At 39.9% G+C, this 17,475-nt stretch overlaps 1 protein-coding gene across 1 annotated transcript in view; it reads right to left on the bottom strand.

The window, feature by feature from the left end:
* Positions 1-17,475, bottom strand: part of LOC123867338 (lachesin-like) — an 83,398-nt gene that overhangs the window by 24,891 nt on the left and 41,032 nt on the right. Inside the window, exons 2-4 of the mRNA XM_045909337.1 lie at positions 13,995-14,092; positions 12,700-12,904; positions 5,029-5,187 (exon numbers count right to left, since the gene is read on the bottom strand). Of these exons, the coding sequence (XP_045765293.1) occupies positions 5,029-5,187; positions 12,700-12,904; positions 13,995-14,092 (462 nt within the window). The remainder of the gene's footprint in view (positions 1-5,028; positions 5,188-12,699; positions 12,905-13,994; positions 14,093-17,475) is intronic.

Below are 17,475 nucleotides of genomic sequence, written 5' to 3'. Positions count from 1 at the left end.
ATTTTGTTGAAATTTCGTGGCGCTTGTATGGCTGATATCTTCAAATAGGTATTCAAATCTCAATGCTGTTCAGCAATAGTTGTTTTATCTGACTGTGGTAAAGCCAAAAGGAAGGGTTATGATTTTAGCAGTCTATGTATGTACCTACCTACCTATGTAGGGGTGGCGCTCCAAAACCGATATATCTATGCATGTATGTAGTATTCGTGTTGACATGATGTAGAGAGGTGTATCATCGCTAATGTATTTTAGTTTGAGGTATTTAGAGGTCAGTGAATATAAACGTAAAATATCTGTGATATAATATCAATGGCGAAATGGGGATTGTTAAATTCTTATAAGTTTATTTTGTTACCTATAATAATGACAGGCGAAGCTCCTATTAAAATATTGTTCATCAAAGAAAATAAATAAATAGATTTAAACAAGTGTAAATTAAAATTTTATAACACCCCCAACAAGTGAAGGTTACAGTAACCAGAAAAGAGCTGATAACTTTCAGACGGCTGAACCGATTTTCTTGGATTATAGCTAGGAACACTCTCGATCAAGCCACCTTTCAAACAAAAAAAAAACTAAATTAAAATCGGTTCATTACTTTAGGAGCTACGATGCCACAGACAGATACACACATCAAACTTATAACACCCCTCTTTTTGGGTCGGGGGTTAAAAATAAATATAATATTATTAGAGCATTTTTTGTTTCAGTAGCTATTTTCATCAATGTTTTTGGCACGGTTTCGCAACGTTTTTGGCGTCCTTACTATTTAGAGATGTAAAACTCCCCATTTGGAGAGAAATAAGATTTCTCCACAAATCTGGTTTAACGTTTTAATTTAAACTTTCGTGTAGAAACGAGATTTGTGTTGTTTGTAATCTGTAAACATAAAAATACGGCTTGCCGAAATTGGATTGCATTTATTTTAGCCAACAAGAAGGAAAATTAGATTATCAGAGTGAATAATATTATAAGCGGATTATAATTTTATTATTAACCGGAACGAATTTAACTACTATTGTTTTGGTAAGTTACATATTATTATGTAAATATTTTATTTTTTATTTTTAATAAAATAATTATAAAATATAAACTTACCTACTTAATTTTTAATAAATAAGCAATGTAATAGGAAAAGTTGGAATACTATATTGTTTTCATGTTATTCTGATAGATATTTCAATCAGTTTTAATGACTCTTGAACGCGGTAAGGAGATCTCGAGAATGGCCTAATTTGAATTTTGGTAAGAATAATATATTAATAGATTGAAGATGGAACTCATCCTGTTAATATCCTGAAAATAAAAATAAATAATAAATAACTACGATTATTGTTATTATATATGATTTATATAATCTCAATCTCATAATTTTAGATAAGCTGTGTAGTTCCATAATTTATATTCCATACTTTCTGTCATTATTAAATTACTAGATGATGCTCGCGCCCTCGCTCGCAAAGATACAACTTTTTTTAAAATTTTGTGGAACTTTACGATTTTCTGGGATGAAAAATAAAAAGTTTAGGAATATCTGTGTCCGGGATGCACGCTATCTCTGTGCCAAATTTTGTTAAAATCGTTTAAGCGAACGAGCTGTGAAATTGTAACAGACAAACAGACAAATACTTTCGGATTTATGATATGGAATAATGTAGAAATATTATGATTTTATGGATTATTTCCTTACTAATACTGTAAAAAATACTTTAGAAAAGTTAAAAAAACTCAACTGAAACGTATTAGGTACTAAAAAATCGATTGTGTAAAATAGTAGGTAGCACAGAACAAAAGTCCCTACTTTATGTTAGTGCTGAAACTAAGATGTACCCGAAAGGGGAAAACAGTTATTTTAATTTCTCACACCACAGACGCGGTTTGACTATTTTAATCTTCCAGTAGATAGTTCCACTGAGTTGTTCTCAAAATAGAAAATTGGATATTTACCGGATTTACCAAGAGGAATAGTTATTATTTATGTCAATAAGATCTAGTAGTTACATGTTTTACGATTTTAGTAATAGATACTTTTTTTGGCTGTTCTCGCAATTTATTTACATATAAGTTTTCATATTCATACCAATAATAACGGTACACTTTATATCTAAGATTTCATATTTATACCGACAATAACGTCTAGACATGTTTATGACTGGAAAAAGGAAACAATATTAATAAATTATAACCAAAATTTAGTACAATGTTCAAGCACTTCTTATATAAAAATAAAATAGTTGGCAAACGCTTTCCACTTAAGATTTCTTTTAAAAAGAGTAAAAGAGAGTAAAACAAAGTAAAAGCGATCTAAGGCTTTGTGCCAGCTTTGATAAAAACGCAACCAGCCAGAAATTATCTGCACGGAAAGTCCAAATAGTTTTCAAGTGTAAGTAAGAAACATTGATATAGGAACCAGAGATACATTGTTTCTCAGTAATGTTACTCAAAAAGTTATTGGGACTAGGGTGGTGAAGCGTGCGTTTGGATTTTATTAAGGTTTTGTGTCAATGCTTTAGCCACTTAAAAAAATGTCAATTATTAAAACAATTTTTAGTTAGGGTTTACGTTATTGAGAAAATATAGATACGTGCAGTCAAAGGTCGTAAGTCATTAAGAACCTTAAAATCATATTCACGTAGCACGGTAATAAGTGCGACAGGTTTTGTGATGCAATAGTTTCGTGGAATTGCTACTCGATTTCTGAGGCCGACCGTACATGAAAATTTCTGAAAATGTGTTTGTATGTTATTTAACTGCTAATTTTTATGGTCACATTTGGTACAGAGATAGCTTGCATCCTGTCAATAGGCATAGGTCATATCCTGTTGATCCTGGAAAATCAAAGAGTTCCCATGGAATTTTTAAAAGACCTAAATCCACGCGGACGTAGTTGCGGGCATCATTTAATGATAATATAAAGAAATAGATAAGAGCAGCGGTCGTTACACCTATCTGAGATGCAATCCACACAGCAAGAATTAATATGAAAAATAAAAGAGCTATGGTCTTCCATCGAAGCAAAGGTTGCATCAAAGGGGAGCCACGATCCTCAAAATTGAGGGAGCGACGCAAGAAGGAAATATAGAGACAAGAAATACCTATCTTTGGTTGTTTAATATCAATGTGGAAGATTCCTGATTGAACCTAAACGTCTCCTGAAGGAACTACTACGGCGCGAAGTTTACTCGGAACTGGCGAAGTTTCTCGCAGTTCCGACTAAATGATAATTGCTTCCTATCGTTTTTGGCAATATTATTGTTCGGAAACATAATTACCTATATTAATTAATGATCCTATTGCAATAACAAAATTAACATGAAAATAAAGTACGGAGGAGACTCAATAGAGCGCTTGCATTAATAAAAATATTAGTAGTCATGAATGGTACAGTATTTTTTAAAAGAAAATTAGCCATGCTAAACATGACTTATACTGCAACTGGTACGACAATAGTGCAACGGGTGGGGTTTGAACCGCCAACCTTTCGGAATTCAGTCGGCTCCTCAACCGTTGAGCTATCGAGGCTCTATAAATACAGGTTGCCTATTTAGTTTTGGCCTGTTTAGTTTTCTAATATTGGAAGCAGAGTCCTAGTAAACTAACTGAGGTCCGTAGTCTGCGCAGACCCTTAGAAATACAGTCCAGAGCACATTATTTCTAAATGCAAATAAATCCCGCAGCAAAACAACGTTATTATAAGCTGCTTTAATGAAAACAATGTTTTGCTCCCACAATGCGGTCTCCTAGCAGATAGGTGTTGTACAGTTTCATCCGTAAACTTTGTTGGGAAATCCTAGTAATCTGAAGTGTACCACATCTCTGAGTATTCAATAATAACCTTTATTTTGATAGCAGCAAGACTGAGAGTCCTATAAATTGCTGATAATAATATAATGCTGTACACAACAAAAACATTCTCATTGTTGGCGTAGCTAGAAATACTAGTGCAATCGTAGAGTACCTACTAGTAGTGTTAGTACGAGTACTAGTGTTGATATACAAAGGGGAACTTTGCCGCCTGTGGCTACCAATTCAATGTAAACCAATCTAATATGCATTCCGACTCAAACTTTGTGTGCTGTACGAATTTTCCTTTAAAGTTTTCTTGTTTGAGTTTGGTTGTTTTGTACGAGATTGACATTTTCAGCTGCATTGAATAAGTAGGTAATAGGTAAGTAATTAAAAAGCACAACTGCCAAAAAACAATCTAAAAAGTAAAATTTTTAACATTTGAAAAGTCGCCATACCAGCCGCTATTTTTTTTAAAATTTAACTATAGCCAAAGTCACTGGGGATGATATAGGTAAAGATTGACTTAGAAGTTATCTAAATACATAAAAGGAAACTGACTGTCTGATCTATCAACGCACAGCTCTAACTACTGGACGGATTGGGTTGAAGGCATGCAGATCTATATATCTATACGTATATAATAAAATTGTAGAAAAGTGGTGTCTGTACAATGGAAATATTTAAAAAAAAAGTAGCAGGGGTTGTTATTATATCGATGCCGAACCCGAAATTGTAATTAATTTTTTTTTGTCTGTTTGTCTGTTTGTCTGTGTGTTTGTGCACGCTAATATTAGAAACGGCTTATTCGATTTAGATACGGTTTTCACTAATATATTGTAGTAAGCTTCACTTAGCATTTAGTGTTTATTTCATGTCAATCGGTTCATAAATAAAAAAGTTATGTCAATTTAAAGAATCACGCTGCCCGAAAAGTCACTATTCCACGCGAACGAAGTCGCGGGCACAGCTAGTAGATAATAATATTATAACGTAGACATTTTTGAAAACTTAATTCCTAAAGGGGTAAAAATAGGGGTTTAAAATTTGGTTAGTCCACGCGGATGAAATTGCGGACATAAGCTAGTGGTGAAATAAAGAAACATCGAATTAGACCAATGATACAGTAGGAACAGCCAGCAACAAAGCTAGGTTTGCATCCGCCCATAGTTGCTTGTACTGACGGGTGCAAACCTAACATTGTTGCTGACTGTACATGTACATAGGTTAATTCATACATACCAAGCGTTTGGTTGTCAATTTTGAAATGCCTAGAGTCCTCTCTCCTCCAAGTGATGTTAGGTAGGGGGACGCCGGACGCCACGCACCGCAGTGTTGCACTTTCCCCCTCCTTCACTAGCACTTCCCCGCTGCTTGCCTCGTCGTCGATATCTGGTGGTACTGTAACAAAAATTTATTTATACCTAAAAGAAGATATTGAAGAAAGAATAAGGAAATGGGCGCCATAAAGTTGTCAGTTTTAGACCATTTTTGTGATGGGGGCTATCACAAAAACTAAACTAGTTATCTAGCTAATATGTTTAGGTATATCATGTACCACTGTATTTGAACAACGAGGTAATGCAGCCAGCGTCCTGGGCAACCTGCCTCGTTACAGTGATTTGGATGACATTTTCGTTTTGTAAGTATTTATAATATTTATGAATATTGTAATTAATTATTATTTCATTTATTATTATAACAAAATATATTATCTTCTGAAATTATTAAGCAATAAAGTTGTTTAAATAAAAAATAAATAAATTCTTTTTTTTTTGAGGGTTCCGTACCTCAAAAGGAAAAACAGAACCCTTATAGGATCACTTTGTTGTCTGTCTGTCCGTCTGTCCGTCCGTCCGTCCGTCTGTCTGGGGAAACCTATAAGGTACTTCCCGTTGACTTAGAATCATGAAATTTGGTAGGTAGGTAGGTAGGTAGGTCTTATAACACAGGTACAGGAATAAATCTAAAAACCGCGAATTTGTTTTTTTTTTTTCTCATTTAAAGAGCTGGGTCACTAGTGTGACCATGTGGCTCTGGTAGGTGCATACTATCCTATTGTAACACTTAAAACTATATCTACATACTAATAACTATTACCTCTAAGTCTTATATTTCTACGGGCCATCCTGTACAAATGTTTTGCTGCATCGGACGTTGGGTTTGTCAAAATAATATTAACGTATCCCAACGTCGTGTCCGGCACTTCAAAATTTGTGGTTACATCATTTAATAAAAATTAAATTAAAAATTTAAAAAACCCCCGACACATAAACCTCTAAAAAGTAAAAAAATAATAAGTAAGTATGTATGGGCCCTTTAAGAATAGTATAAATAGTAAAGTTTTTATCCAAGCGCTCGTTGCGCCAGGGGACCGCTACCTATCATAAACTATGAAAGTCATCTGTTGTAGAAAGAATAGTCTTTAGCGGTCCCCCGACGCAACGAACGCTTGGATAAAAACTTTACTATTTATACTATTCTTAAAGGGCCCATACATACTTACTTATTATTTTTTTACTTTTTAGAGGTTTATGTGTCGGGGGTTTTTTAAATTTTTAATTTAATTTTTATTTCACGCTTTTTAAACTTTTATTCATAAATTACCGTTAATTTGTGCCATTCTAAAACCCAATTTCTATAATAATATAAATCCAATAAGGCAGCTAATATCTCTTCAAAAGTAACATCAATGTTATGTTAATTATACGTTCCATGAAATATTTTTGACCAAACATCACTAAATCAAGAATTATCTGAATGACTCACATAGTTTAACACGACCAAAACGAAATATCTGTTTCTAACATGTCGTTGCTTTAAAAATGTCCCCTTTTTACGTAGTCGTATAATAGTTCGCTTTTCAAGATATACCTACGATTAAATTGAAATCGACTTTCACCCGATGAAATAAGGAATAAAGTGGCTTGTATTTCATTTTGTTTGTTATTGCATGTAAAATTTTTATTTGACATAACTTTCAAAAACCGGTCAAGTGCGAGTCTGCCTCACACATGAAGAGTTCCGTACAAGTTTTTTTTTATGTAATAACAATTCAGTTGTCGGATTTTTCTGTTTACTTGGGCCACAGGAGTAGAGTGCTTGGCCTATAAGATATTGCTACCTGCCTTTCATGATTCTACGTAAACGGGAAGTACCCAATTTATAAGTTTTGATTCTCTTGAAAGATGACACACAGACAGACAACGAAATGGTGAAGGAAAACACCGTCAGGAAACCTGCATGCTTAAGAGTTGGCCATAATGCTCCCTCAAAGGTGCGTGAGGTGTGCCAATACGTGCTTGGCCAGTGTGGTAGCTTCTCATTCTGAGAGGAGACTTGTGCTCAGTAGTAAGCCGGCGATGGGTTGATCCTGATGATGATGAATTTTTAACGTATTTTGTCAAAATAAATAAGCTGAGTTCAAGCAGATAAAATATAAAGAAGGTGAGTCTAATGCATCATACAAACCTGCGCGACAAAGCGACTACGATGCGGGAACCTCAGCCGCGCGGAGGGTCATCGCCTCCTACGATATTTAATGGTGTCATGCACACCTACGCGACTAAAACAGTCGAGGCTACATCTTTTTTTTTTCTACAGATACCTACTGAACCCTAAAAATAGTTTGACTATGGTTTGGGTTTGGGTTGATTGTTCGTGGCCTTTGGTTGACTGTTGGATACATTCGATGGTTGGATATTATAATTGAATTGATGTTTTCTCGTTTAACTGTGATTATAATATTTTATAAATTAGAAACTCCGCGCCTACGATCCAAAATATCGGAGTTTTCCAAAACATTATTTTCTAATAAATAATTATGTATCTAAGCAACGTCCATCTTGACAGCTTGACATTTGCCAATTGACATAATATTATGAACCTCTGTTACAATAGTGAAAGATCCCAGGGCCACCAGCCGTCACGTATTTTCTGACGAACGAAATGTGGACGATTGAGTAGTGTTAGTATGTACTAAGAACGCATGCCTACAGACCTGCTAGCTTGCTTAGACGGCCAATTTTCAGGTATCAGGTAATCAAGGTACATAAAAACATTACTTACCTCACGTGAATTCTCCAATTTTTTTTATTTTTAGCTGTTTTTTTTAAATATTAATAATTAATTGACATAAGTAAACTATAAGAGAGTGAGAGAGAAGTCAATATATCCTAATACATGTCTTACTCAGTCTCATGCGCGTAGATAATGATGCCCTCGCGCTCAAACCCACAGAGGCATTAAAATTGAATTTAGGGGATGATTGGCCCTCTGGATCGGTCTGTCTTCTTGTAAAAGGTTTTAAAATAGTTGTCTGGTGGACATATACATATAAAAATGGAGCATCAGAATTTACGTGCAGTTAAGTAATTACTTATTTTGGGAGCTTTAAAGCGTCTGCAAAGCAATTCGGCCGACGCGGGAAGTGCCTGGGAGTATTGGCGACATATTTTTAAGGATATTGCCTAAAATATACGTAAAAATCAGTTTGGAGAATTTACGTGAGGTAAGTAATGGTTTTATGTACCTTGATTATCAGATACCTGATAATTGGCCGTCTAAGCAAGCTAGCACGTAGGCTAGGCATGCTTTCTTAGTACTTACTAACACTACTCAATCGTACATATTTCCTGTGTCAGAAAATACGTAACCTCTGGTGTTCCTGGGATAAAAGTAATAAGAAAACCAGAAAAGAGCTGATAACTTCCAAACGGCTGAACCAATTTTTTTGGATTATAGCTAAGAACACTCTCGATCAAGCCACCTTTCAAACAAAAAAAACTAAATTAAAATCGGTCTATTCGTTTAGGCGCTACGAGGCCACAGACAGATACACAGATACACAGATACACAGATACACAGATACACAGATACACACGTCAAACTTATAACACCCCTCTTTTTGGGTCGGGGGTTAAAAAATAATTAAAATGTTTTTCAATTTCCAAAATAAGATAACTATACCAATTGGGGTTAAATATGAAAGGGCTTTAACCTGTACATCCTAAAACAGATTTTTATTTATTTTTATATATTAGTATTTGATTTATCGTGCAAAATGTTGGAAAAAAAACCCGAGTACGGAACCCTCAGTTCACGAGTCTGGCTCGCGCTTGGCCGGTTTTTGAACGTAGTAGCACACGCCGGGTATCTATCGCTCGTAGAAACTAAGACAAGAAGTTGGGTGGAGTTTCCTAAGTTTATTTGAGATAGCCCCCGTACTTCGTATTTCTGTTCGAAGTAAATAGTTTTGGGAATGTTTATCATCGCACGTCTACGATGTTTGGCGAAGTTGACAACCTTCCTGGTACAGTGGTGAGCTCTGCAGTCGTATTAGTAACTAGCATGTGCCCACGACTTTATCCGCGTGGACTACACAAATTTTAAACCCCTATTTTACCCCCTTGGAGGTTAAATTTTCAAAAATCCTTTTTTAGCGGATGTCTTCGTCATAGCTATTTGCATCCTTCGTCCTGTAGTTTGAGATGTGAGTTGACAGGTCAGCCAGTCAGTCAGTTTTACCTTTTTTATAATTAGATTAGTTTGGTTTAGGGGCAATGTAGAAAATGTGATGCAAATACTGAATACATCATCAAAATTATTTATCCAGTTGATAGAAGCCAAGGGCTAACTTGTCATGATATAAATAAAAGTTTTCGAAAATTCGATTCCTTTAGTCTAGTCAAACATCTCTGAGGGTTTCAATATTTGAGATCTCGAGATTGAGGGGTATTTGAGATCTTTTGAGGAACCTTTTGTTGAATCTTATCCGTGTCAATAAGGAGGCTATATAGTCCTTTTTCCAATTCTAACCATTGAAGCTTGTACCAGAGTCACACCAGAGTGAACTAGAGTGAGGGAATTCTCGGTTTTATTCTGAATCGACGGTATGTCAAATATTAGGTAGGCTATAATGACGTAGCATCATAAAAAATAGGGCTATCGTAGGGCTATCTGCATCAAATATACTAACATTTTGCATTTAACAGTTTGCAGTTCTAGAGTAGAGAAGTAAGGGAGGACCCGGGTCTAAAAGCTGTTCAGCATACACTCTGAAATATTGTAGCTCTTCTAGAATTTTGCGTTTTCTGCGGCGCCCGTGGTCGGGAGCTCAACTAAAACCGTTCGCATATTACTGTGTCAGAAACTGTCTGTCAATTCTGATGCACATCGGAGGACACTGCCCATAAATTGTGAACCAAGCCACGTCGCAGAATGTCGAATGCTGCCCGAACGGATGTACGCTTCTGATGATCGCAAAGCGAGTGAGACGGAAAATTTTCTGACAGTTTGTTAGCTTAGCTGAGCTTGGCTCATCATGGGCTCGGTGTTGACTTGGTACAAGCGCCGCCGCCATGTTGGACACTGACGCGTTGGTTCTTGGCGATCACGTGTAATACTCACCGACGACTTGCAGTAGGTGTGTTTGGCTCATCATGGGCTCGGTGTTGACTTGGCACATGTAGCGCCCGCCGTCCGTGGCGCTGACGTCACGCAGGCCCAGCGTCCACGCGCCGCCGCCATGTTGGACACTGACGCGTTGGTTCTTGGCGATCACGTGTAATACTCACCGACGACTTGCAGTAGGTGTGTTTGGCTCATCATGGGCTCGGTGTTGACTTGGCACATGTAGCGCCCGACGTCCGTGGCGCTGACGTCACGCAGGCCCAGCGTCCACGCGCCGTCGCCATGTTGGACACTGACGCGTTGGTTCTTGGCGATCACGTGTAATACTCACCGACGACTTGCAGTAGGTGTGTTTGGCTCATCATGGGCTCGGTGTTGACTTGGCACATGTAGCGCCCGCCGTCCGTGGCGCTGACGTCACGCAGGCCCAGCGTCCACGCGCCGCCGCCATGTTGGACACTGACGCGTTGGTTCTTGGCGATCACGTGTAATACTCACCGACGACTTGCAGTAGGTGTGTTTGGCTCATCATGGGCTCGGTGTTGACTTGGCACATGTAGCGCCCGCCGTCCGTGGCGCTGACGTCACGCAGGCCCAGCGTCCACGCGCCGTCGCCATGTTGGACACTGACGCGTTGGTTCTTGGCGATCACGTGTAATACTCACCGACGACTTGCAGTAGGTGTGTTTGGCTCATCATGGGCTCGGTGTTGACTTGGCACATGTAGCGCCCGCCGTCCGTGGCGCTGACGTCACGCAGGCCCAGCGTCCACGCGCCGCCGCCATGTTGGACACTGACGCGTTGGTTCTTGGCGATCACGTGTAATACTCACCGACGACTTGCAGTAGGTGTGTTTGGCTCATCATGGGCTCGGTGTTGACTTGGCACATGTAGCGCCCGCCGTCCGTGGCGCTGACGTCACGCAGGCCCAGCGTCCACGCGCCGCCGCCATGTTGGACACTGACGCGTTGGTTCTTGGCGATCACGTGTAATACTCACCGACGACTTGCAGTAGGTGTGTTTGGCTCATCATGGGCTCGGTGTTGACTTGGCACATGTAGCGCCCGCCGTCCGTGGCGCTGACGTCACGCAGGCCCAGCGTCCACGCGCCGTCGCCATGTTGGACACTGACGCGTTGGTTCTTGGCGATCACGTGTAATACTCACCGACGACTTGCAGTAGGTGTGTTTGGCTCATCATGGGCTCGGTGTTGACTTGGCACATGTAGCGCCCGCCGTCCGTGGCGCTGACGTCACGCAGGCCCAGCGTCCACGCGCCGCCGCCATGTTGGACACTGACGCGTTGGTTCTTGGCGATCACGTGTAATACTCACCGACGACTTGCAGTAGGTGTGTTTGGCTCATCATGGGCTCGGTGTTGACTTGGCACATGTAGCGCCCGCCGTCCGTGGCGCTGACGTCACGCAGGCCCAGCGTCCACGCGCCGCCGCCATGTTGGACACTGACGCGTTGGTTCTTGGCGATCACGTGTAATACTCACCGACGACTTGCAGTAGGTGTGTTTGGCTCATCATGGGCTCGGTGTTGACTTGGCACATGTAGCGCCCGCCGTCCGTGGCGCTGACGTCACGCAGGCCCAGCGTCCACGCGCCGCCGCCATGTTGGACACTGACGCGTTGGTTCTTGGCGATCACGTGTAATACTCACCGACGACTTGCAGTAGGTGTGTTTGGCTCATCATGGGCTCGGTGTTGACTTGGCACATGTAGCGCCCGCCGTCCGTGGCGCTGACGTCACGCAGGCCCAGCGTCCACGCGCCGCCGCCATGTTGGACACTGACGCGTTGGTTCTTGGCGATCACGTGTAATACCCACCGACGACTTGCAGTAGGTGTGTTTGGCTCATCATGGGCTCGGTGTTGACTTGGCACATGTAGCGCCCGCCGTCCGTGGCGCTGACGTCACGCAGGCCCAGCGTCCACGCGCCGTCGCCATGTTGGACACGGACGCGTTGGTTCTTGGCGATCACGTGTAATACTCACCGACGACTTGCAGTAGGTGTGTTTGGCTCATCATGGGCTCGGTGTTGACTTGGCACATGTAGCGCCCGCCGTCCGTGGCGCTGACGTCAAGCAGGCCCAGCGTCCACGCGCCGCCGCCATGTTGGACACTGACGCGTTGGTTCTTGGCGATCACGTGTAATACTCACCGACGACTTGCAGTAGGTGTGTTTGGCTCATCATGGGCTCGGTGTTGACTTGGCACATGTAGCGCCCGCCGTCCGTGGCGCTGACGTCACGCAGGCCCAGCGTCCACGCGCCGCCGCCATGTTGGACACTGACGCGTTGGTTCTTGACGATCACGTGTAATACTCACCGACGACTTGCAGTAGGTGTGTTTGGCTCATCATGGGCTCGGTGTTGACTTGGCACATGTAGCGCCCGCCGTCCGTGGCGCTGACGTCACGCAGGCCCAGCGTCCACGCGCCGCCGCCATGTTGGACACTGACGCGTTGGTTCTTGGCGATCACGTGTAATACTCACCGACGACTTGCAGTAGGTGTGTTTGGCTCATCATGGGCTCGGTGTTGACTTGGCACATGTAGCGCCCGCCGTCCGTGGCGCTGACGTCACGCAGGCCCAGCGTCCATGCGCCGTCGCCATGTTGGACGCTGATGCGGTGGTTCTTGGTGATCACGTGACCCGCTATCGTGAGTATTGTCTGTGTGTCCACGCGTAACCACGCAACCTGGTCAAAGGATAATTACATATTGTGTTTTATTCATTTTATTCTATTAGAGATAAAAATATAGGGTCAACGGTCTTTTAAACAGAAATGAGAGAAAAATAAAGTAACAGAAACAACAAAAAACTAAAGTGACGGAAATAAAACATTATTTAAAAATATGGTAAAATGGATCCCATTAGCAACTGGGTTGGTCCAAGCCGTCAGTGTTTAAAAAATAATAATTATTATTATTAATGCTGACTGAGTTAATTTCGGAGTCTTGATTTAAAATCAAAGTCACGTTACAGATGAGAAGGCGAGCATTTATCAACATCAGTTGAATGGTAGAGGATCAAGTAAAAATTAAAAATGTGTCAACGTTACGTTTCGACCATTAATCATCGGCAGACAATCGCTGAAACTTGGACTGCGTAATTTATAACGAAAATTGACCTTTGTCGCCGTGAGGTCTCGATGACACTGTGATTAATGTAATGCCATAAATTGTGGATTATTATCTACACGACTGCGCAACTCAAAGCAATGTTATTTTAATTAAATATTTTGTAGGATACACTTTATAACATGATTCTGAAAGAGTTTGTAGATTTGCCATTTAAAAAAATTAAACACAGTAAACTTTGTTAAGTCGCGATTATAATGGCAAGGTTGAATGGGAATCATACCTCAAAAGGAAAAAGGCACCCTTATAGGATCACTTCGTTATCTGTCTGTCTGTCCGTCTATCTGTCAAGAAAACCTGTAGGGTACATACTGTTGACCTAGAATCATGAAATGTGGCAGATTAGGTAGGTCTTATTGCACAAGTAAAGGAAAAAATCCGAAAACTGTAAATTGTAAACAATGTAAACAAAAAAAAAACGTGTTTCAATTTTCAACGTAAGATAACTTAACTATACCAAGTGGGGTATGACAAAATCATATGACATGGCTTTACCTGTACATTCTAAAACTGATTTTTATTTATTTTTATGGATAATAGTTTTGTATTTATAGTCGAGTAACTAAAACACTCGAGTACGGTCGTGTACGGTCTGACTCGCACTTGGCCAGTTTTTTGGCCACAATGAAAAAGTAAGTATGTAACTACCTTAAAGCTCTGTAAGTCATCCACTCTGCAGGTGAGGGCGGCGTCCCGCCCCACCGCCACCGTCACGTTGGAGCCCGGGCCCACGAACCGGGGTAAATCTGGAACAAGGACACAATGACATGATCAACCCATTGCCGGCCCACTACTGAGCACGGGCCTCTTCTCTGAGTCATAGCCCAGTGGTTAGAACGTCCAACTCCTAATCGGAAGTCGGGGGTTCGATTCCGGGCACGCACCTCTAACTTTTCAGTTATGTGCGTTTTAAGCAATTAAATATCACTTGCTTTAACGGTGAAGGAAAACAACCTGAGGAGGAAACCTGCATGCCTGAGAGTTCTCCATGTACTCAAAGGTGTGTGAAGTCTGCCAATTCGCATTGGGCCAGCGTGACAGACTATGGCATAAGCCCTTCTCACTCTGAGAAGGACACAATTAATGGGGCATAGTAGAAATTCTTGCAATATCCCGAAAAACACTAGCTAGTAAAAAATCCATAATATAACGGCTGTATGGCGTCAACTGTGATTTTTTTTATTCTGTAGTTCGTTTTCATTATTTTTCGTATTATGTAGTGCTTGACCTTAGCTTATCAGACAGATCTACAGAGCCCACTTTGACTTTGCTCAGGTTAAAACGAGACAGCGTTATACCGCTGACATAAATCTGTCTCGTTTTAACTGAAACCTAAGTCTAAGCAAAGTCAAACTCTTTAGATTTCAACCTTAGAGTAAAAGTGCAATAATATATTCGTAACTTCTCCAGTTCTAAATAAACGAGTGTTAAAATGAGCTGGAATAAATTATATTTTTGTATGTTCGGGACAGTTCCACGCTTCTAACAAAGTTAAGCGATATTTCACACACAAGTACGTTTCCCCAACAAGAGTGTCGGGGAAGAGGAAAGAAGGGGGCAAAGTTTGTGTAATTTAATAATTAATAGCTATTATAACTCAAAATTTCAAAAAAACCCCGACACAAAAACCTCTATAAGAAAACTAGAAAAGAGCTGATAACTTTCAATCGGCTGAACCGATTTTCTTCGATTATAGCTAAGAACATTCTCGATCAAGCTATCTTTCAAACGTTTTGGTTCGTTTAGGAGCTACAATGCCACAGATACACGGATATACAGATACACAGATACACAGACACACAGATACACACTTCAAACTTATAACGCCCCTCTTTTTGGGTCGGGGTTAAAAATTTATAATAATACCATTATCATATCTACTGTGGTTTATGACTGAATGAATATAATTTTACTGTACACCACAAAATGAATACAGAAAAAACACAAACAAAGAAAAATAAAAATACAGGCAGGCACAATTTATATTTAGGTATTAATAGAAAAATATTAATGATTAGACAGTATTTTGCAATTACCAACAAAAAGCCTCATCAGGTTTTTTAAGAATAGATTTGAATTGTCAAGAAATGATAGAAAATAAAATTGTTAATTTACCTAATGAGGGTAGTTTAATAAAATCTATAATGGACTCAATGGTTTTTATAGTTTTCTGTGATTCGAAACGATTATATTGTATACTTTCGGTGGCTTAGGTCAGGGGCTTAGTAAGTTAGATGTTGCGATAGCAATCGTGGTCAAATACTTTATTTTTGGCATTAGTTCTTTTAGGCCTCTATCCAATGAGGGATCCTTATCGATAAAATAACTGTATATGCACTAACACTAGGATATGATAGGATAGGAGGTTAAGAAACTAAAATGTAATAGTTAAGATTAGATATAAGGAAAAATTTGTAAGATAAGGAATAAATAAAGGCTTAATAATAATAATAATTAGTTCTTTTAGATTAAAAGTCTCGAATAATCTCTACGTGTTGTGATCTTTGCCCTTCGCGTAGGTTTTGGGAAGACATTCCAATTATTCGTAAAAATATTTAAATAATACGTACCTACCTGTTTTTTTTTTTGAGTGACGCTTTTAGTACTCACAAGGGATCAGCGATGGATTTTGATGATGAGGAATGCACCAAATTTCATGTTACTCGAAATTCGTTCATTGAGTTAGTCAAATTAACTAAATCCAGACTACATTTTAATTCACTTCAACTGTAGATTAGCGTAGTTATTATTCAAATTCAAAATTAATGCTGTCATCCAACATCATAAATTTAGTTCCACCGAGAACTAAATAGCTTTTAGGAACCAACTAGGTGGTTTTATATAACCACTAGATGATGCCTGCGACTTCGTCCGCGTGGATGGAGGTTTTAAAAAATCCCATGGGAATTCTTTGATTTCCCAGGATAAAATGTAGCCTATGTCCTTCCCCGGTTTATAAGTTAGCTCTGTAACAAATTTCATCAAAATCGGTTAAACTGTTGACCCGTGATAAGCTAGCGGACAGACAGACACACTTTCACATCACACTAATATTATAAAGGCGAAAGTTTGTATGTGTGTGTGTGTGTGTGTGTGTATGTTTGTTACTCCTTCACGCAAAAACTACTGGACGGATTTGGCTGAAAATTGGAATGGAGATAGATAATATCCTGGATTAGCACATAGGCTACTTTTTATCCCGGAAAATCAAAGAGTTCCCACGGGATTTCGAAAAACCTAAATCCATGCGGGTGAAGTCGCGGGCATCGGCTAGTTTATGATATTAAGTATAGAAGTACGGATATAAAGCACCTTTTCAAAATTACCCGCGAGCACCTTAAGCCTTGTGGATAAGACGTCGACCACCTAGCGGTCTGGGATTCGATGCTGGGCAGGAACCTCTGACTTTTCGGAGTCAAATGCGTTTTAAAAAATTTACTATATCTCGACGGAAAATATCGTGAGAACACCTGCATGCCTGAGAGTTCCCTACAATGCTCTGAAATGTGTGTGAAGTCTGCATATCGGCACTTGACCAGCGTCCCCGGTTACCCACTCAGTATTGAGCTGACGATCAGTTGATAAAGATGATGATGATGATCATTTCAAAATTGCCTATATAAAGTACACGTATGCTTTATTGTTAGACCTTATCAAAATATCCGCGGAACATAAAGCCCGCCGCACACAAAGGAGTAATCCAGCCGTCACCAGCCGTACATAAATTATGTATACACGTACTGGAGTCGTTTGTAGGAGGAAACTCAGGTATAAAATATTACCTTCCCGGAGTCCAGAGCCATTGGGCTCGTAAGCAAATCGACCTCAAGGTGCACCCTTACAATGATCTACCATTTTTCAGCCTCTCCAAAAAGCACCCAAGAGACTACTATCCATATTTTTGGTAACGGACATTTGGAGAGCGATCAGGGTTGTCTCATGTGTATTTTCAACAAAGTATTTCTACCTAACTTATTACAATAGGTAATTAAGTCCTTATGGATCTTAATCAAATAAAATCAAATTTATTTATTTCGAATATGACGTGTAAATAATGGAGATGTTATGAAAACAAAAAGAGTACAGCCGAATTCTTACCTTAACGAAACACAGTAAAATCCACATTAAG

The sequence above is a fragment of the Maniola jurtina genome, chromosome 8, assembly GCF_905333055.1.
Source record: "Maniola jurtina chromosome 8, ilManJurt1.1, whole genome shotgun sequence".
NCBI lineage: Eukaryota > Metazoa > Arthropoda > Insecta > Lepidoptera > Nymphalidae > Maniola > Maniola jurtina.
The sequence above is the reverse complement of the archived record's forward strand: the minus strand, read 5'-3'. Positions and strand labels throughout refer to the sequence as shown.